This window comes from Saimiri boliviensis, chromosome 4 (assembly GCF_048565385.1).
Source record: "Saimiri boliviensis isolate mSaiBol1 chromosome 4, mSaiBol1.pri, whole genome shotgun sequence".
NCBI lineage: Eukaryota > Metazoa > Chordata > Mammalia > Primates > Cebidae > Saimiri > Saimiri boliviensis.
The window spans coordinates 22,354,520-22,377,603 of NC_133452.1; the positions used below are offsets into that span (position 1 = coordinate 22,354,520).

Consider the following 23,084-nt stretch of genomic DNA (forward strand, 5'->3'; position numbering starts at 1 on the left):
GGAATTGGATGTTTTTATGAATATCTAGACCTGTGCTAATATGCTACTACTGGCAATACATTACTATTTAATTAAAATTAAATTTAAAAGTACAGTCCTCAGTCACACTAGCTACACTGCATGTGCTCGGCACCCACACATGGCTAGCTAGTGGCTACCCCAGTGACCAGTGCAGAATAGAACATTCCATCATTACACAAAGTCCTATTTGATGGTGCTGGTCTAAACAAATACAATTACAGAAATGAGAATGGCAAATAAAACAAAGAGGAGTAGGCTATCATGAGAGAGGAAAAGCCCAGTGGTGAATTTACAATAGAAAGAACTATATATTTGGCCTTCATAACGTAAGAGGAGGTCTGATAAGTAAGTAGGAAGTCTCAGGGGAAGTTTAGGGAAAGGCCGTCCCTGATCTGGTGGGATAGTAGTGATCAGAGGAACTTGACACTAACCTTGATATTAACACCCTCTGGTTCTTTCTCAGGTTACACTTCTGCCCTCCTGGAAGACCTGAGAAGCAGTTGTCAGTGCTGGGGTCCAGACACTCAGAAGAGTTGGCATTGGTTTTGAGTGCATGAACCATCTGCTAACAAGTATATTTACAGCACCAGTTTGTGCCTTGTGTCCACTGTGATGAGTTAGGCTCTTCCTGTCATAAACCGATTATGATGGACTTGCATTCTGATATTCCCTCTTGAATGAAGGACAATAAAGTAGCCAGCATTCAATTGCCCACATTGTATTTCTCTAGAAAGAGAATCTCCATGATTGTAGGAGTTAAATCTAGTTTGTTCTAACATTTACAACAGTGCCTGGCACGGAGTAAAGATTCCACACATATTTGTTGCATGAAAATATGTTGGGCATCATTCATAAGCCTCGAGAAAGTTTGAAAATACCCAGCCTATAAAATAAAATATGTCTTCCAAGTATAACATTTAAGAATTCAGGGCCGGGCGCAGTGGCTCACTCCTGTAATCCCAGCACTTTGGGAAGCCGAGTGAGGTGGATCACCTGAGGTCAGGAATTCAAGATCAGCCTGGCCAACATGGTGAAAACCAGTCTCTACTAAAAATACAAAAATTAGAGGGGTGCATGCCTGTAGTCCCAGTTACTCGGGAAGATGAGGCAGGAGAATCACTTGAACCCAGGAGGCAGAGGTTGCAGTGAACCGAGATCATACCACTGCATTCTAGCCTGGGCAACAGAGCAGGACTCCATCTCAAAAAAAAGAATTCAAGGCCTGCTTCCAAACTATGCCAGACATATCTTCCCTTTTATTCTCCCTAACAGCCTAGACTCCAGAGCCACTGGCCAATCTCCTTTCTTCCACAGAACGCCTTGCACTCTTATCCCTTTATGCTCATTAAAATCCTACCCATCTTCTAAGACCGTTCATCTCAGTCACATACATCTTCTCTTTACTTCCCCAGCATGTAAGCACGTATCAGGAATTTATCTGCACTAGTGCCACTCTGTTTTGATAGAGATTAAGTTATCTGCATGGCTAACTCCTTCTACTTATGGTAAATCCTTTGTTCATTCCTCCTTGTGTTCCTTTAGAGATCAGTGCAGTACCTCAGGCCACACTGCTCAGTCAATTCTTCTCAAACTGGATTGTTTAGGAATTTGTCAGGGCTGGTTCATGACACAGTCTTCATGTTTGTCAAATATGTCAATGAATTATGATGATGATTGCTAACACTTACTGAGCACTTACGCACAGAACTAGGTAAATTATTATGTGATCCTGAGACAGGCAACGTAACTTGCCCAAGATCAGGTGGACTTAGGTGGCAGAAAGAAATTCAAACCCACGCCTCATTCTTCTTTCCTTTGATGTAGTATGTTTCATCATCTTTGACAAATGTGGATTGATTCTCAGATATTACTTTTGATGCTCTGTATAAAATACAAATGATTATTACCCACAAACAACTTTTAACATCTGCCTTATATTCCTATGATTATGAACACCAAATTGTTCTGGAGACATTTTAGTATCTAATATGAGCTACAAGCTACTGTCATTTATCATTCTCCGTGTCTACTATGATCAACTTTACCATTAAAGAGAAAATTATTTTTTTCTGCAATTAGATAATCCTTCAGAATTATTTTTGAATAACACAAAGAATAAATTCATCCTTTATTATAAAGACATATTCTCATGGAATTTTTAATAACTGATGTGAATTTTAAAGCTCCCTCACTATCTACAAAGGTGACCAGAGAGAAGCATTAGTCAGAGCATGTTTTTATTGTAACTTAGGCTCACTCTTCTTCAAGGAGGTGGGAATGGAAATGGATATGACACATTAGTTGCTCAACATTATTTACTGTTTATGAAACCAGGTAAATTATATGAGAGAGAAAAACAAAACATTCTACTAACAACACAACTAAATAGCATGGTATCAAAATAAACCTTAAGCAACTAATAATTAGAGTCAAAAAATTCAAAGGCAAGATTTAAAAAATTTATAAAGTAGAGAGAAAACTCTCCTGATGGACAGTAAATGAAATGCATGGCTCTTTCTTATCCTTCTTGCTTCTCTCTACTATATATAACTTTGAGAAGTGGGCTTTGTAAATGCATGTCAACCTCTCTCCATTGTATGACGCAGTAAGCTTTTCCTTGTTCCTAAAATTGCATTGAACAGATCTGTTATTTTGATAGACTGAACTTTTCTAATAGCACACTTGATTCTAGAATATAGCTTTCATTGGTTTACTGTTTTCCAATTATTGGTTTAGGTTATGCTATGGTTTGTGATGTGGAAATTCTATACACAGATTTACATATATATTCAGTTGCTACGTGCTTTTTAAAAAGACTCTATCATCAAAATCACATAAAACCTGGCTATTTTCCTTATGAAAATGGGTATTTTGGTTTATATCAATGATGTCTCTGGGGATTTGAAGTGTAAGTATAGACTTATTTTCATTCAAAAATCACTTTTTTGCCAACCCTCTCCTCCGCCTTCAAAACCAGGAAATATGCCAAGATTTTTAGAAAATATATTTACTTATTCTTCAAATGTACTTGGAAGGAGATTAAAGCATAGAAAAATAAAAGCACATGAATAGAATTTGTGGGTTAAAAGAGATATATGCAATTCATTTAGTTGTCGGTTCCAAGAAGGAAAGAGAGAAAAAAAGAAAGCAAGGAATGAGGGAAAGGAGAAAGGAAGACAGACAGGCTCAAAAATTTGAGGCAATTATTGTAATGCTTCTCCAAAACCATGCCTTAATTAATTACACCTATCAAACTATTGAATTAAATTCTGTTTTAAACATGTGTATAAATATTACTCTGCTTTGTCTTTGGTAGGGGCAATGAAAACTGTTTTCTAAAAGGAACACTTCTAATGTGGACATTGAGGTTTTATAAAGATAAGAACACTAGAAGTTATGCATCCAGCTGGATGATTAGTGACTCACAAAAGTACAAATGATGTTAGCTTGCTTCACCCAAAGGTCCACTGAAATAAAAATATTTGATCACTGTGAAGGACAAAGTCCTTCAATTTAGGCATCAAGGAGATTTGCAGACATTAGGCAATTTGGACATTGGTATGAAGCTGCCTGCTGGTTTTCCTAATTTAAAAAAATGAGGATTATTAATCACTTAAGACAAAATGAGGAAAATCAAATTGTGTAAAGGAGAGTTATTCGTATTTTAGTTTTAAAATTCTAAAAAGTTTATTTTCCTCTTGGAGTCTGTAAGGCTATTTCAAAGGGCAATTTAATATTTCTTGGGGAATGGAGGAGAAAAGCAATTAAAAACCAGTGTAATAAAATGAGTTTCCATTTAAGTCACCAAATATGTGCAGTGCACTTCATGCATGTTATGGCTAACACAGCAAGTCTGTGTTTTATAAATCTAAGGACATCACAGAAAACAGAAATGAAGTGAGTTTTCTAAGGTACTTAAACTCTCTGTGCCTTAGCTTCTTCACCTGTAAAATGAATCAGTAACAACAATTATTGTTTATTAGGTTGCTAGAAGGATTCAATGAAACTTGTATATAACTTGCCCTGACTAGTGAAAGCACTTGGTATTTTTAAATGAAGGCCACCTAGTAGTGAAGAGGGTAAAGCCACTTCCTCTCTGGTCTCAAGGCTCCACCCTTTTCACTATACCACACAGACTCTGAGCATAAGTAATGGAAGCTTAAAAGCTCCTGAAGACATTTTAAGACTTTAAAATATTTTAATGGCATTCTAATATTTAAAGGCAAAATAGTCAATTTTGAGCTGCCACTTAGAATTCTATTGAAAACATATAGTATGTCTTGCCCTGAACCAGCAGTAAGAACACATTGCTCTGCTTCCAACAGTGGGCATGTGCACTGGTAGTACAAGGGGTAACCCTATAATCAGGCATCATTATTAAAAATTAAAATAATTGAATTAAAAATGGATATTGTTCCATGGGGGCAAGTGCTAAGTTCTATAAAATAATATTTAAATAATCATTTAAAGATTCTCTATGAGCCAGGGAGCTCCATTAAATACAGAATAATGGCAGTAACCCAAACATAACCAGCATGTATTGTGCATCCATGGGGCAAATCATGACAGAGGCCCACTGGAGAATATTAGCAGACAGTCAACTACAAAAAACATCAAAGGATATTCTTATTCTGAGTCCTAGGAAGTTACATGCAAAATGATAATACTTCATTATTAATATCAAAGAACAGTTGGTAAAATGAAATGGATGATGCAAATTTCCTTGTAATTTCATTGATTTGAATGCACATATTTTCGCATTTAACATGTATAAAACAGAGTGGAAAACAGGTGATGGAAAATTCCAGTCAATTTTGATTGACTGGAATAGGGTTGCCACAATATGCACACAGAGAAACATGGCTGCCACTCTTGGTGGCACAACCACAGAGCTGCAAGCCCACATTTGAGCCAAGAAACCATTTGATAGTGATTTGAGAAAAGAATGAATTGCTGCCTGAAAACTTTCTGCAAATTCTGAAAAGATCAAGAAAGTCTCAGTATATAAATGCATAGAAACGTTTGCATGAAACCCAGAGATGACAGAGGGGCTCTCAGCAGAGCTACTTCAGCAATGCCTCTGTAGGCCAGAGAACCTGCGAGGACAGCAGGGCTATAGAGGGACAGGAAATGAAAAGATTCAGAAGAGATTGCCTACAAAAGAGCAGTAGCATTATCTCACATTTACTTAGCTTTGCTTTGATTGTTATGTATGTTCAAGTAATAAATCACAAATACCTGTGTAGACATAAGCCTAAGATAGCTCTATCAATAAGTTGAAAATAAAAATCTAAATGGAAAAAAAATATTGTAAAATTTTAATACAGTTGAATTGGCAGCATTCTTCTTCTTCTTTTTTTTTTTTTTTTTTTTTTTTGAGATGGAGTCTTGCTCAGCTGCCCAGGCTGGAGTGCTGGAGTGCAATGGTGCGTTCTAGGTTCACTGCAGCCTCCACCTCTCAGGTTCACAACGTTCTCCAGCCTTAGCTTCTGGAGCATATGAGATTACAGACGCATGTTACCACGTCTGGCTAATTTTTTTTTTTTTTGTATTTTTAATAGAGACAGGGTTTCACCATGTTGGCCAGGCTGGTCTCAAACTCCTGACCTCAGGTGATCCACCCAACTTGGCCTCCCAAAATGCTGGGATTACAGGCCTGAGCCACCATGCCCAGCCCATTCTCCCTTCTTATTGGTACTTACCATTACTTAATGGTGGTGTTAATCTTAGGTTTGATGAAATGCAATATATTTGATGCATAATGCTACAGACTGAATGTGTTCCCTTCAAAGTTCAGGTGTTGCCAATGTGATAAGAGGTGAGGTCTTTAAAATGTGATTAGGCCATGATAGGTCCTCCCTCAGTAATGGGATTAAGATCCTTATAAAAGAGGTTTCTTGAAACCTTCAGTCTCTTACCCTTCTGCCTTCTTCTATGTGATGACACAGCCAATATTCTCCAGAGAATGCAACCCTCACCAGACAGCCACGTGCTGGCAGCTTACTCTAAAACTTCCCAGCCTCCACAAGTGTGAGAAAATAAATATTTATTCTTTACCCAGTCTCAGTCATTCTGTTACAGGAGCACAAATCAGACTAAGACACCATTTTCACCTGGTCTCCTCATCCCTCAAGCACCCTCTCTTTTTGAGAACTTCTTCAGTCTTCTTCTTCTGTCCTACTTCTTGATATGTGGTCCTTCCACTTGATTTTGTATTAAGTTTAGTCCTCACAGAAGACAGATAAACGTTAAGAGGACAGGCCTAAAGTCACACTGCTGAGATTCCAATTCTAACTTTCTCAGTTACTGGCTGTGTGACTTTGGGTAAATTATGAAAAACCTGTCTTTACCTCAGATTCCTCATCTGTAGAATGGGAATAATCTTACAGGATTGTTGAGAAGATTAAATGGGATGATACATGGAAAGTGCTTTGAATTATCCTGGGAACATATTAAATGTCCTTGGTAGTGTTGGCAACCATATATTTTTTGATGTTTTTGTTTTGTAATTGAGTACTGACTGTAAGCTTTTATGTAGCATATCTTGAAAACATTTTCATTAATGAGTCCCAAACTTCTTTTCTGTTCCTACCCTCCACCTTCTACTGCTCAGCTGATATGTAGTAAGGACTTGTGTTTCTCTAATACAAAATCTTCTATCATTATCTTACATGGCATTGTGTTAAGTTTTCCCAGAAATCCTCTGATGAGGTATTATTAAGTTCACTTTTCATTTAATAGAACAGACTGGAAAGGGTTTAGTAACTTAGGTAAGGTCACATAGTAATATGGCTTGGTTTTGCCTATGTCCTGAATGGTTTTGCCTAGATTTTCTTCTAGGGTTTTTATGGTGTTAGGTCTTGTGTTTAAGTCTTTAATCCATCTGGAGTTAATTTTAGTGTAAGGTGTCAGGAAGGGGTCCAGTTTCTGCTTTCTGCACATGGCTAGCCAGTTTTCCCAACACCATTTATTAAACAGGGAATCCTTTCCCCATTGCTTGTTTTCCAAAACGCCAAAAGCATTGGCAACAAAAGCCAAAATAGACAAATGGGACCTAATCAAACTCCACAGCGTCTGCACGGCAAAAGAAACAGTCAGTAGAGTGAATCAGCAACCAACAGAATGGGAAAAAATTTTTGCAGTCTACCCATCTGAAAAGGGGCTGATATCCAGAATTTACAAAGAACTAAAACAGATCTACAAGGAAAAAACAAACAAGCCCATTCAAAAGTGGGCAAAGGATATGAACAGACACTTTACAAAAGAAGACATACATGAGGCCAACAAACATATGAAAAAATGCTCAGCATCACTGGTCATTTGAGAAATGCAAATCAAAACTACATTGAGATATCATCTCACACCAGTTAGAATGGCAATCATTAAAAAATCTGGAGACAACAGATGCTGGAGAGGGTGTGGAGAAATGGAACACTTTCACACTGTTGGTGGGAGTGTAAATTGGTTCAACCATTGTGGAAGACAATGTGGTGATTCCTCAATGACCTAAAAACAGAAATCCCATTTTACCCAGCGATCCCATTACTGGGTATATATCCAAAGGATTATAAATCATTCTACTATAAGGACACATGCACACGAACGTTCATTGCAGCATTGTTTACAATAGCAAAGACCTGTAACCAACCCAATGCCCATCGATGATAGACTGGACAGGGAAAATGTGGTACATATACACCATGGAATATTACGCAGCCACCAAAAACGATGAGTTCGTGTCCTTTGTAGGGACACGGATGAACCTGAAAACCATCATTCTCAGCAAACTGACACAAGAACAGAAAATCAAACACCGCATGTTCTCACTCATAGGCAGGTGTTGAACGATGAGAACACATGGACACGGGGAGGGGAGCACTACACATTGGGGTCCGTTGGGGGGAAATGGGGGAGGGATGGGAGGTGGGGAGGTGGGGAGAGATAGCATGGGGAGAAATGACAGATATAGCTGAGGGGAAGGAAGGCAGCAAATCACACTGTTGTGTGTGTACTTATGCAACAATCTTGCATGTTCTTCACATGTACCCCAAAACCTAAAATGCAGTTTTAAAAAAAAAGTAATAGGGTTTGGTTCTTTATCACCACTCAAATCTATTTTCAAATTATAATCCCCATAATCCTCATGTGTCAAGAGAGGGACCCCATGGGAGGTGGTTGGATCATGGAGGTGGTTTCTCCCATGCTGTTCTCATTATAGTGAGTTAGTTCTCACAAGACCTCATGATTCTATAAGCATCTGGCATCTTCTGCTTGCTCCTCTCTGTCCTGCCACCATGTGAAGAAGTTCTTGCTTCCCCTTCACCTTATGCCATGATTATAAGTTTCCTGAGGTCTCCCATGCTGAACTGTGAGTCAATTAAACCTCTGTCCTTTATAAATTACCCAGTCTTGGGCAGTATCTTTACAGCAGACAGCCAGGTGTGGGGAGCTGGGATTTGTATCCAGATTCTTGTGACTTCAAAGCTCTCATGTCCATTTTGGGCTCCCATATATATCAGAGGAGGAGAAGGAAAACAAGACACATAATGACTGCAGAGTGGCAAGCTCCTTCTTAAGGCAACCAATTGTAACTCTTAGCAGCTTTGTGGGATTCAAACTCAGGTCTGTACAACTCTGGACTGTTCTTAACTACTTCACTCTTTTTTGCCTTTATTTTGGTAGAGGGTAGAAGTACCTTCTAGGGAAGAAATAATTCTCTCCCAAGACAAAATTATGGGTCACAAATTTATATCAAATATATCTAAACAGGGATGTGTCCAAAATGCAAATTAAGAGAGAAATTAGAGTTTGTGCAGAACATCAAAATGTCTTTGTATTTTGTCTAGCAGCATACCATATACCAACATGAATGTGATTAAGTACATTAACTATAGCTTGATTAGCTATAATTACAGGAATCACTAGATTCTTATTAGTTTTAACTGCAGATATATATCCCTCTCATAATTCACGGTAGGAAAATATGACCGAAAGACAATCTTAATTCAAAGAGTGCATCATCTGGAGGCTGAGGTGAGAGGATCCCTTGAGCCCAGAGGTTTGAGGTTTCAGCAAGCCATGATCACACCACTGCACTCTAGCCTGGGTGACAGGGTGAGTTCCTGTCTCACTGTGTCATTTTAGTATTTTTCATGTGCTTTCAGAAATTACAATGTTTAGTACATTTCTGCAACAGAAAACCTAATTGTGCTTATACAATTTTATTTTATAAATTTTATTTTATAAATTTTATTTGCATTTATGGTTTTATGCAAAAGTAAACAGGAAAGTCAGGAAATCTGAATCATACCATAAAGTGAACTTCCAATAAAGGGAAGCTTGGTTTCTCAGATATGGAGGAGAAAGCCACTATCCTTCCAACACAAAGCCACGATGTTCCTTCAAGTGTCCTGAAAACAGGAAATGCCCTGTCTAACCACCTCACATGACCTCAGCATTCAGTTACTTTAGGCCTATGAGAAAGTTCACTTACTCCTTCATTCATTCCACAATATTACTGAGCACCTGCACCGTGCCAGATAATACACTAGGAACGAGGGAAGCATCAAGCGGGGAACAACGCCAGTGGGAAAAACCAGATGTACTCATGACCTGGTGGAGGTCATAAAAAAAAAAAAAAAAAAAAAAAAAAAAGTTGAGGTTATTCACAGATCCCATCTGTGTCCGAAACCTTTCACAGGGTGTGTTTAGCAATGCTGTCCACTGAGCACTTTTGCAGATGGGAGACTGAAGCTGTTAAAGGAAGTGACTTAGACAGCTCTGCTCACCAGGAAAACCAAGAGACTAGATTTAAGGACTTCTGATTTACAGGCAAAGATTTTTTTTTAAATTAAATGTATATTCTTCACTCAAAATGGCTATTTTTGTAAATGCTATTATGTAGATTAATTAACTTCCAATATGAAGTTGAAGTTAAATTGATTGAGCTAAAGGAATCTAAAACAATGTACACTGAATAGACACTGTTCACAATTGGTGCTCATTATTCAACCAAGAAACAAATGAGATTCCACAGACATCCTGCTATTGGTACATGACTATACTTTAAAGTAGAGTCAGCCAAAAAAGTGTCCATAATTACATGAATGTACTCTGTCCTCAGGGTATCTCTAGGAAGTGGGCAGGCGGGGGGGTGGGGGTGTAAGTTTTTCACTTAAAATGATTCAAGATTCCTTTTTTAAATTAAAAAAAAAATCCTCAGTGGGACAGCAAGTGGCCTGGAATGAGACTAGAAGATATGCATTACCTAGTTCAGATGAAAGATGTTTTAAAAGCTGCCTTATATGATGTGATTTCACTAATGATATAAAAAATCATATTCTTCAACAAACACTTATTTGTGAACTTTACGGCAGGCATACATTTCCCTATTTTTAAAAAGTACATTGTAGGGCTGCCCACCACTATTATGAACTTTTCTAAATATGTTTATCAGATCAAGGAGGACTTGAAGCATAAGGTTTTAAAGCTGAAAGATCGGGTTATTAAAGCACAATGCTGGCACCTGCAGAGCCCTGGGGCAGCTTGGAGCTTTTGTTTATGAGCACAAGGGCTATGTCTACGTCCTGAAAATCAGGAATCTAAGTTCAAACTAAGTCCATTCTAGAAAAATGAGTCTTTTTTGAAGAAGCCACAGAATGCTTCAGGTATGCTTTCCAGGATTTGACATCAGACAAAAGCCAGGATTAGAGGATATGGAAGAATGGCCATCATCTGCCACCAACCTGGGGTGTTATCACGGGTGTGCCACAAACTCCTTGCACCTTAGTCTCTTAACCACACAATTTAAGAATCAGACTAGGTTATCTTTACGGTCCTTTTCATTTCTAAAATTCAAATTCATACATATTCCTCCTAATATTTACCATACATCTTTTTTGCTTTAAATTTGCTTTCCTCTCATCTTATATCCAGTGGTAATAAAAACATGCATCATCATCAAATCATTGCACATGATGACATTTATATAAAACCCAAAACACTGTGATAAAACTTCTTCAGATTGAAGGGACTGATTTCCCATGCTGACCATAGTGCTCTAGTACCATAAGCATTTGCATATTGTCAGTTTAAACAATGCACAGTAGTTAGTCCATTTGCCACAGGTCCTGAAGCCAGAAAGTGGTAAGGCTGGGATTCAAATCCAGGACTCTGTGTCTAAGGACCACTGAAATACTGCTTATTTGTAGTTGAATCACAACATATTTCAGGTGATGGAGATTCAGGGCTGCAAGAACCACAACAGAAACACTGTACAGAAACTCCACACACGGCCCCTCTTACCACCCGACGGCGTCCATCATCCTACCTCCCACCGTGGTGAGCCACCATGACTGGCACAGAATCACACAAGAGAAGGCCACGACTTACTCATATATAACAACCACACCGAAGGATCCCAGCACGTAAGATGGATTTATTTGACTTTGGTGTGCAGTGTGGCGAGATCCACTTTTTCCTTTCCTTGCAGTTAGAACTCTGATCTCCCATGCTGACCATAATGCTCTAGTAACATAAACACTTACATATTGTCAATTTAATCAATGCACAAACTCCATCATATTCATAAAAATGTGAAAGATTACAAAAGAGGCCAAGGCGGAACCGCTGTGAAAGCCGTAACATTTATTAAAGAGCGGACATATGTTTGCAAACCACAGTGTGCATGCGCATACATTACATGGTTCATAATGCTGTTTCAATTAGGCTTTTCATAGCGCTTTCTCATAACGTCCATTTTAAAAAAATAACTGAAAGGAAAAAGAAAGTGTCAATTGCAATTACATTTACGAAACCAAACCGCTGCTTTCAATTAGAGCGAATCTGTGCTTGGCTACTCAGATATACACAAGTAGATTTTCCAAGGCCCATGCATAAACTTCTGTAGGGGCAGAAATGTTCTATGAATAATGGCTTTAGTAACCCAAATAGTATCTCTAACCATTGACAAGCTTGGGAAACAGGGCAACAACTGTAACGAACAATAGAATTTCTAACATTTGTCTCAGTCGACACACCACTTTGCCCAGGAGATATTTAACACAGCATTTCATGTTTGGAATGATAAGGAAAAATTCATCTATATTAAGGGTATCATAAAGAATATACTTATAAAAGGCATTTCCCATCTTAATTAATATTTAGAAAGTAGATTTATTGTAGATTTATTTCCTTTTGGTCCAGTGGAAGAAATTTTGGCAAAATTATTAAAAAAAAAATACTGCTTAGCTCTTAACATGGAATTAAGCCTCCTGTTTTCCTCTGAAAACGTATCTCTCAACCACAGCAATAAAAAATAACAATTCCCAGGAGTTTAAACAATTTTTTAAAACTATCTATTGGATAAGTAGAAAAGTTATGTTCATTTTTTTTCTTTTCTTTCTTTCTTTTTTTTTTTTCTTAGACATAGTCAAACTCTGTCACCCAGGCTGGAGTGCAGTGGAGCGATCTTAGCTCACCACAACCTCCACCTCCCAGGTTCAAGCCATTCTCCTGCCTTAGTAGCTGGAATTACAGGCGCACACCACCACACCCAGCTAAGTTTTTGTATTTTTAGTAGAGATGGGGTTTCACCATGTAGGTCAGGCTGAGCTCAAACTCTTGACCTCAAATGATCTTCCCACCCTGAACCCCCAGTGCTGGGATTACATGTCTGAGGCACCGTGCCTGGTGATTTTTTTCTGAACTACCTACCATTTCTTTTCCCCTTTAAGCTTTTTATGGAAATAACTAAAATAGTAGTGATTAATGATCATGGACTAGAAAGTTATTTGATTTTATCTCCTCAGAGATTAATAATGTAAAGTTGAAGATGATTTTTTAATCAAAGAATCTGATTGTGTAAAATATCTGATATAGGAATATGTAATTGATGACAACTGCGAGAGCTAATAAGAGTAAAATTAGAAAACTCTAAAAGAGAAAGTCTAATGGATTTGCTCTGCACTACGCAAATTGTTTTATTTAATAAAGCAATCATGTATGCATCTACATGGCTTTAAGCACAAGATGTCAGCTGATATAAGAAATTCCTAATACTTTGTACTTGGTCTGAGAATTGGGAATCTAGGGTCAGACTTTCACTTATTTCTCTTATTTATCCCTGGATGCAATATTTCACATTTTATCCCTTATTTGCCTGGAAATTCAGAAATCTTCCACCTGCCTGACCATATTTTGATACCTAATCAAATATTACATGTAAGAATCTATATAAAGCAAATGTTTTATCTAAGGATTTTAATTATGTTAACTTCTCTTTTTGTTATTTTTCAACCCCCATGCAAGGGACCTGTTACAATACTCAGGCTCTTATAAGAGAAAAATTCAGACACGCTCATCTCAATTTTCAAGCAGGTGCTTCCCAGTCCCTGGCACATCTGGTTTTCCTTTATATAGAAAAGAGTTTGCAAGTCCACCATCACCTGCTTTGTATCTTGGTTGGATTCTTCCCAGAAGACGCTATCAGGGAACAGCGCATTTGCACTCCTAATTTATAAATCACAGTCATCAAATCACAGGAAAATATACATGTGCCATTCACTTATTTTCACACAAAATTTATCAATCTGAAGCTGCCATAAAAAGAAGAAAGCTAACGAAATCTATTCATATCTGTCTATGTCCCTATTTCCCCAGACTTGAAAACTGCTGGCCTTTATGAATTTGCTGTTTTGTTTTGAGATGGGGTCTTACTCTGTTGCGCAGGATGGAATGTTACTGTTTTCTTAAATCAAATTCTTTTCATTCAATCAACAAGCATTTACTGAACTCCTAAAATGAGCAAGTGCTGTAGCCTTTTTAATCCTTCCTAAGAAAAATCAAAGGGGACTTATTCAGTGGGTTTAAGGCAATGATAAGGGAATGTCAATTTCTGTCTGAGTTTTCCAGTCAGCTTTAAAGTAATCTCTTCTACATAAGAAGAAATAAGATAACTGTGAGAGTAAGGAAGGGAAGGGAGAGAGGCAGTTAGCACCTGCTGCCTGCCTAGCACTGGGCCAAGGGCTGTATGTGGGTGTAAGCTGTAGAACCCTTAAGCCTCTTAAGAACTAGAGAGGTATTTATTTTTCCCATTTTACAGACAAGGGAAAAGAAGCTTTAATGAGTTTCATAACTGTTCAATATGATTCCTCTAGCTACATTATAGCTTACATCCTTAACAGATTCACCACAGAACAATACTACTAGAATAACTTCAGAATTTAAACTAAGATCTGAGTAACTCCAAAGTGAAAACCCAATGCTTGTTGTTGTCACTGTTTATTGCATAACATCAAGAAGCTATAAATATCTCTGAACAGAGAAACTGCTTGAATGCTCCAAGTTGAGAAACTACTATCCTTTGTTGCTATAAATTCAGTTTTTCCCAGAATTACGGGTTCAGTTCCCACCAGGGTAAGGAAGGAGACCTTAACATTATGCCTTCCCTATGCCAAGAAATCTTTTATGTGAACGAAATCTTTTTTACTTCCTGAAATTTTAAGATGAACTAAAGAAAATTTTGCTATGACCCTCCAAACTCCTCAATATTATCAAATGAAAGTCTGTAGTTAATCTCTTTCAATGCTCTAGGAAATACAAATCAAGATAATTCTCTAGTTTTTATAATATATTTTTTCTTAGTCAATTGCTACTTCTTTTATGTTCAAAAATTAAGGATATTATTATTGGTGTTTAGATAAAAAGAAAAAACACTGAAAAAATTACTCTTCCTAAGACTAATTGTCTCTAGATACAATTAATGGTAAGACTAATTCCTTTCTCTTATATTCTACCTCTTACCTCATTTCTATTTTAATGCAAAGCAATTCATGGGCATCCTTCAATACTTCTCTGCTTATTTGAAAGTTTTCTTCCCCTAGTTTTAACTAAGATGTCTTTTAAAAATCCATTGGCTTTTTCACTGATTATGACTCTTACTTTAAGCAGAGCATTGTTGTTTTCAAATTCTAACAGCAGTCACAAGGAGAAGATTTAAACTTGGCAAAAGAATTGAAGTTAGATTATTACACAAATAGGAAAAAAAGAACTTGAAATAACCAAGGAAGCTTTTTTTCATTGCAGTAGATAGCCTCATAATGCCCACAATAAAAGTAATAGATTTTTCAAAAACTGGGTCCTTTCTAGCAAAGTTCAACAAGTGCATGAAAATGTACATCTGTGAAATAAATCGGCTGCAGATGCAACACCTGGAAATGAGGTCAAACGGGAAGCCATTTGCTATCACAATAAATTACATCTGTAATCTATACAGGTCCCCCATCATTTCAATGAATCTAGCTTAGGAATTTTAAAGACCCTAGTTCATTTGAAAAAAAAATGATGAAAGGTTGACTGGAACAGGATCCTTATGAAACTACAAGCTTTGTATAGTTGAAGGACAAACTACACATGCTTTTAAAATTAAATTTTCTTACATTTGTGTATAATAATAAGACTGATTTTACTCAGTGTCTGAATTAACCTACAGAAATAGCTAAACTATTTAAACTTCAGATTTTTGAAGCAGTATTGTGTTACAATTGCCCTTAGAAACCTAATGCCCCCAGTAACTACCTATTTTTCTTAGGAACCAATATGGACCAATGCAGGTCAGTTTATTTTCCTCTGAGTGTTTCTTATTCTTCTTACCATGACAATGCTGATGGGAACTTACATCTCTCACATACTTCTAAGTAGTAGATTCCGTAATGCAGTACTACTTGGGAGCTCTCAAAACCTGACAGCCTCAGGAGCCTGTCACATGTCTACATCTTTTGCCATGGCTTCCTTTCAACTAAATTTTTGGTCCCATCAACATGGTTGCATTTTCTAAGCAGAAAATAATACTACCAGCATCCAGGTCATTTGCGGTAGCTCACACCTGTAATCCTAGTACTTTTGGAGGCCAAGGTGGGTGGATTACTTAAGACCAGGAGTTCGAGACCAGCCTGGCCAACATAGCGATACCCGTCTCTACTAAAAATACAAAGGAATTAGCCAGGTGTGGTGGTCTGTGCCTGTAATCCCAGCTACTTGTAAGGCTGAGGCATGAGAATTCCTTGAACCTAGGAAGTGGAGGTTGCAGTAAGCAGAGGTTGTACCACTGCACTCAAGCCCGGGTGACAGAGCGAGATTCTGTCTCAAAACAAAACAAACAAACAAACAACAACAACAAAAAACTGCCAGCACCCAAACACAAGAATAAGAATTAGAAAAATTCAAAATTCATCTTGATTTCCTCCCCCTACCTCAATCTACTCTCTTTTTTGGCCGTAATTCTACAGGGCTCCTCCAGCCACTGCCACTGCCCACCTCCCGGCCACCACAGGCCTGAAGTCAGAAGCCCGGAGAGCAAGGTGGATAAGCTCTGCGGCTCAGAACGGGCTGTGGGCTCTGTCCCTGGCAGTCTCCACAGAGCGTGGGAAACCAGCTACGAAGTAAAATAGCTGGCTCTTGTTTGATACATGTCAGAACAAGACACTTTTATTGGTCCTAATACTAAACCTCCGTGAGATTAAATTCAAAAGAGAAGTTAGAAAAAATTGTCTTCTCTTGGTGATGTTCCCTAATTCATCAGCTTTATCATTGTGCCAATATACAAAATAACTATATAAAAAGCACCTTAAAATGAGAATTCCTTCACCAAACTGTTCTACATAGAATTATATAAAATATCTTATCTTATGAAAACATGGTCCTAGATGAAATGAAGTAAAACGTATGCTAGAATATAAAGTTAAAGCTACTGTTCTAAAGTTAAAAGCAAATTTGGAAATAATATATTTACTACTTAATGTCAGAAATCTACCTCTTTTGTTACATTGTACTTAAAATAAGTTATGATCCAAATGCGTTAGCCAACCTCATCTGTTTTCATTATGAATGGAAGGGAGAATCCAAGAAATGCATAAGACTATATCTCATAATGATAGCTTCTTTAAAAATGTACTCAGTACTTTTTATGTGTGATCATTCACTGCCTTATTTCTAGCTATTAGAAGCCAGTTACCCAGTTTACTAAGTTGATTATTCCAGAATTTGTCCAAGCAAAAAGTTAAGCTGATGAGTATTTCCAGGGTCATCATCCATTTCCCTTTTTGAAAGAAGGTTCTAAATATGCCCTTTTCCAGTCTTCAGGCACCTCATCAGTCCTCCACGAGGTCTCAAAAATGATATCTAGCGGTTCTGTGATGACTTCGGCCAATTCATTAAGTACTCTAGGATGCCGGCCATCGGGACCTGTGGATTTGAACATATCTGGGTTATTGAAGTTCTCCTTTACCCATTCTTCCCCTAGTCCATCATGGATTTCTGCTCCTGTTTTTAAGTCATACGTGTCCCTTACCACATGGGCTTTTGAAAAAACAGCCCTAAGGGTTTTTGCTTGTTATCTATCAATTTTCTCTTTCAAGTTAATTAACAAAGAATGTATTTTATCCTTGTTAAGCCTATATTTTGTTTAAAAAGGTCTACTTTGTTTTCTTTTTATGTTCCTTCCAAGAGAAGGAAACTGAAAAAAAGATTATATATTTTTTAAAAAGTATACCTTGTAATAGTTTGTATTCCTGAGTCACATTACTCAGTACTACACGTTAGCAACGTTAGTACTAGAGCAACAGTACTCACATTACATTACATCATGAGACATTCCAAAGGTGACCTGTCTCATACTGGAAGAGCACATATCTATCCAACCTGTAGTTGCAAGTACTAATTCGAAATGCGTCTTCCAAAGTAAAAATGATTCACAATCATATTTCATCACGATCATTTGTATACATAAACAGTAACTTTTGCACATAGACTTTTAAAACCCATAGTTAGACATGAGCAGGAAAGATGTTAATAAGAATTTCTTAGAAAGCAGCAACCTAGTCGAATTCATTTGCTGTGTGGTCTTTGCCATCCAGGTTCTTGGGTTTATATTATACTAAGTATCTGCAAGCTCTGATAGATGTTGACAGTTTTAACCCCTTCATTGTTGCAATGATCCCTCTGAAATTGAAAGGCAGCAGTACATTGCAGGGCACTGGCCATCTGCCGTGGCTCTGCCATGCACCCACAATCCCTTGACAGATCCAGATGGACAAAGAAAAGGAAGTAAAGGAAAGTTGGAAGGAAGAAGAAGGATGCCTGAGTCTTTCCTGAGAATTTTGTGCTGCTCGGATTCAACTGTTTGCTTATTTAATTGGAAAACTTTTGGAAAAAGATAAATCCATTCTGTTCTCCTTTGTTTCGTTTCTCTAGTCTCTATCTTCCCAACCTTTCCAAGCTTTGTGAATGCCCCCAAAATAAAAATCCTATTGCTGACATCATCAAGACTCAAAAGAAGAATTCTGCACATTTCTCTAGGGTACGGCAATTTGTTTTACTACCTGCCATTTTCACCCCTGCTCAAACAGTCACCTGCTGATGGCAATATGTTAGCTAATATGTCATTACTAATTAGTTTTGGTGACACCATCAGGCAATCACATCTAAATAGATGGAAAGTATTTATCCAGGTTCATGAAGTTTCTTTCTCCAGATAATCAGGCTAGTTTGCTGTAATACTAAGTAATGATATCTTACTACTAATTAATATATTGAAATAGTCACCAAAATAAACCTCTATCCAAAGCAATACCTCTATTAATCATCAGCTCATGTTATAAACTGCAAAAAAGTAACCTTCAGTCTATCTGAACAAACCAAGTTGTTGGGCTTTTGGGGAGAGAGAGGAGGAGTAAGGGGAAATTCTGGAGAGACGGAAGTTACCTGAATATAAAGAAGGTAACACTGTTTGGTTTTTAATGCCCTAAAAAATGAATACATGAAAAGGTGTTAACACCAAACATTACATTTACTATAGAATACAAGAAAACTAGCCACTTGTGTCAGAAAAAATCCAGGAAAAGCCTTAGGTTACAGGGTTAGGGGTCACTCAGAGGGCAGCAAGGCTACTTCCAGGAAAAGAAAAGACCACAAAGGGAGTCAGATGTATCTTGAGGACATTCTCATTATAACGCAAGATTCCATGTCTGTCCTATGTTCAATAGACTTCTGCCTGAAGTCAGAAACATGGTCCTGCCTGCCTTCAAAGGTCACTTTGCTCTAGAAACATATAACAATAAAGAAAATGCCTTTGGACAGATTATCATCTAGCAAGCAAAGACACCCTGAATATTAAATTCATCTAACGGAGTGGACCATGAGTTCATTTCAGAAATCTAACATCAAACTACCAGCCTCCAAAACCTCTCATGTCTTGGATTCCACAAAAACAAATCATATTCATTAAACAAGTCCAGCCTTGCAATTTGCCATTTTTCATTCTTTGGGGGAGAGGGTGGGGGGAAGACAAACAGGATTTCTGCCATGGGTCATGGAGAGTTTCAAGATGTGAGAGCAGTCACAGGGAACAATAATTAGTGGAGCACGTGTTGCTTCATGACCATAGGAAACGTCAGTGATTTCCCTGTCTTGAATGCTCTTTATTCCTTTCTGGCTGATCACATTGTGGTACACTGTGGCTGCTCTTGGTAGATCCCACTCTGTAAGTGGAACACAAATGAACAGTTCTAAAATTCTGACAAGCTTGAAGGAGATAACTGCTGAAGATAACTCTTATGGGCAAATGTGCATTTCACGGAGCTGCTCCTGAACGTATCACACATTTTCATATTTCATTCCCCCCCTAAATTATCAGACACACTCCTACAAAGAAAAAAACAAGCTCTTTCTTCACCAAGAAAAATAATCATCTGTTCACGTGTTCACAGTCTTCCTTGGTTATCAAACTAGGTTGACTTGAAAATCATGGCCAGGCACAGTGGCTCATGCCTGTAATCAGCACTTTGGGAGGCTGAGGCGGATTGCCTGAGGTCAGGAGTTTGAGACCATTCTGGCCAACACGGTGAAACCCTGTCTCTACTAAAATTACAAAAATTAGCCAGGCATGGTGGTGGCAGGTGCCTGTAATCCCAGCTACTCGGGAGGCTGAGGCAGAAGAATTGCTTGAACCCTGGAGGCAAAGGTTGCTGTGAGCTGAGATCGTGCCACTGCACTCCAGCCTGGGTGACAAGAGCAAGAGTTCGTCTTAAAAATTAAATAAATAATCAAAGGCATTGATCCTTTCTCAAAATTCATGGAAGCCAACCTCTGCAGGAATAAATACCAAGTTATATTTTGGGGTCTTAACACCCCTAACGTTTTGTATTTTTAAAGATGAGTTTTTCTGTTGTTGTTGTTGTTGTTGTTGTTTTTTAAAGTGATTGCCAGAATATTCCTTGTAGTGTGTCAAATTATTATCCCCCTATTTCTAGGAAAACATTGCTAAAAGGTTTATATCCCAGTTGGTCTATTCTTCCCTACCTGACTTTGAGACCACTCTCAATCAGAGACTTCTTACATTTAATCCACCCAGACCTAATTCTTGGGTTGTGACTTTCTCAGTTTCATTCGTTCTAGGCTTTTATCTGGTTTGAGGGGCCTCTCATTTTCTAGGTTTGGCAGTTCTCCTATGCCAAACCTCCTATCAATGTTAGAATTCTAATCAGAGAAGCAGGAGAGGCAGTAGAAGTTACTCAATGAGTAAAGAAACTATTATCTTATGGTTAAAAATTAAGGTTTATGAGATTGCATTTTTTCTCAGTTGATTATTCTGATTTTTAACTGACTTCAAGTCTGTTACTCTTTTTAGCTCGTGATTTTCCCCCTAATTAAAGGCAATCAGAGAGATATGCAGGCTAAACACCATTCAGAAGCCATTTCTCTATTGTGACATTATTCTAAAGGATGTAGCTCAATTGCAGCTGTAGAACCAGTTGACACACATTTTCCATATTTGGTTGCTAAAGAAATATAACAAGTGACTGTATATTAATAGTATGTAAAATTTACACACAATTTGGGGGAAAAGCTGTGTAACAAAAAAACTGATGATGGTAGGAGTGTTGCTTTCTATTCTTTTGTATTACACAGGGGCACAAAGCAGAGTCTTTGGGTGGCTGGTGATAAGACAAGATTTTTTGACCTCATGACATACTCAACTTCAGTTTTCCAATGTTCAGCCATGTCACACTGGCTATCACTATAGAACCGAGAAAGGGGGGAATTTGTGTGAAGACAGGACACTTAAATACATCCTCACTGTGATTGTCAATTTCTCCAGCAGCAAAACCCCTACATTTTACATGAGTTCATATCTCCTATGGGAACATTATACATAATGTCAGCTATTACTACTGGTGATCGATGGAATTGTCCCTACTATAATTTTCACAAACATTTCTCACTAACCTAAGTTCCTATCAGAAAAATTTAGTCTAGAAAGTCAGATAGTCTTTATTGCCTATGCAATAAAGAAAACATGGTCAACATATGTTCACTGAGCCCATATGTGTCTCGATGATCATATTCCCTCTAAGCATTTCCTCTTTGGCTCCTACACGAGGTAAGGCTCAGGCTGGCTCCTGAACCCCAGTGGGCTAAAGGATGCAACATTAGATTACACAAATAGCTGGTAATATACACGTGTCCTGATAGGCTCTTTTTCTACTGAAAGAGTCTTCCCTAGGGTACGTTTTCTAAGATTTTGTGGAAGAGAAAAACTTTTGGTCTACTCCAGAATGATCCACATTATACTCTACACATCTTTTCTTTTTTTGACTTTAGAAACAAATACCCCAATGCCACCCTAATTATAAACTCTTCTCATTATCCTGCCTTCATCCGAGGTGTGTCCTTGGTAAATGAAGATGTACTATTCTACTTCCTGGAGAAAATTAAGTAAATTATAATAAACTCCAGGGCTTTTGGCTGCCTCTTTCAGAGCCACACGAGTTATAAACTGTTCAGGAGTTTTCTGCAGCTTTCAGCAAAGGAAAAGTACAAAGGAGAGATTGGCTGGACATTTTCCTACTGCTGTTCCTTCAGAAAAAAAAACTATCATGAACAAATTCAGAGTTTGAAAAACAAAAGCCTCTTTGTTTATGCTATCCTGGGACACTAACTGATTTTATAGTATTTCCTACTGCAGAGCTATGCAAATTCCCTACTTTCTTAAAAGTACTTTGCTGTACTCATCACTGACGCTTCTGAGAATACTAACTTCCCACACAAGAGACCAAGCCCCAGGGCTGTGGTCTGCAAGCGGCAGCCAGTGCTCCCAGGGACCGCCGCTTCTGAGGCCAGCGTCGGAGTCAGGGCCATGCCTTATCTCGATCAGGAAGAAATGACTGGGAATTTAACTGTTGGGAATTTTGTACTGTACTTTCAGTCATTATTTAATAATTAACAGCTGATCACGACAAGAAACGGGGGCTAGGTCACCATTCTTTCAAGAAGTTTAACAGAATGATTAAGGAGGTATTTGGTAGTTGGAAAGGACAGTGATCTGAAGAGCAAAGAGGGAGCTCAGGCGTATTTACAGATGGAGTGGAAGGATTCCATGGAGACAGACTAAATGCAAAAAACAAAGGGCTAATTCTGAACCATAATTATCTCTTGTGTCCCAGTAGATAAAGTGGGGAGTCAGTCTTAAAGGGGAGAGGGGTAATTCCTCATCAAAAGCAGAAGGAATGAAGACCAGATGGGTCAGTGGGCCCACACATTTGGAGGTGAATGGGAGAGGGAGGGAGGCAGTGTGCAGTGGACCACTTCTCACTTCCGATGGGCCGAGGCTACCTGCAGAACGGGCCATGAGAGGGGCAAGGGCAGAGTTTCAAGGAGGAGTAGGGGAGATGCTAAAGTAGCCACCACGAGAACTGTGACAGGAAATCAACTGGACAGCTGCAGGAAATTGGGTTGTCTGGAATCACAGTGATAGGGGCCTTTAGATTTTTCCTCTGTCTTGTGATTCAAGTTCTCCGAATATCATCCAAATCTCAAGACACAGGCCTGTAATTATACAACGCAAGCCCAGAACAAAAATAGCCATCAGTGCTGGAGTGTGCTGAATGCCAGTGTCTGTCCTCTACTGCAGTTCTTTGAAACAGGGTGGGTCTTCGGATGCAACACTTCTGTGGCTTGGCTCTCACCAGGCTCCTGGGCTGCTCACTTAAGGTTCTCATTCTCTCTCT

General features: G+C 38.3%; 1 protein-coding gene across 2 annotated transcripts in view; it reads right to left on the reverse strand.

Annotated features, from left to right (window-relative positions):
• SAMD5 (sterile alpha motif domain containing 5) overlaps positions 1-23,084 on the reverse strand; it is a 443,554-nt gene that overhangs the window by 369,703 nt on the left and 50,767 nt on the right. The window contains exon 2 of one of the 2 annotated variants that reach the window (XM_039467953.2): positions 12,381-17,262. The exons of the other annotated variant lie outside the window; for it this stretch is intronic. Within the exon in view, the coding sequence (XP_039323887.1) occupies positions 17,200-17,262 (63 nt within the window). The 3' untranslated portion in view covers positions 12,381-17,199. Of the gene's footprint in view, positions 1-12,380; positions 17,263-23,084 lie in introns of those variants that run through there. 2 annotated transcript variants of the gene reach the window in all.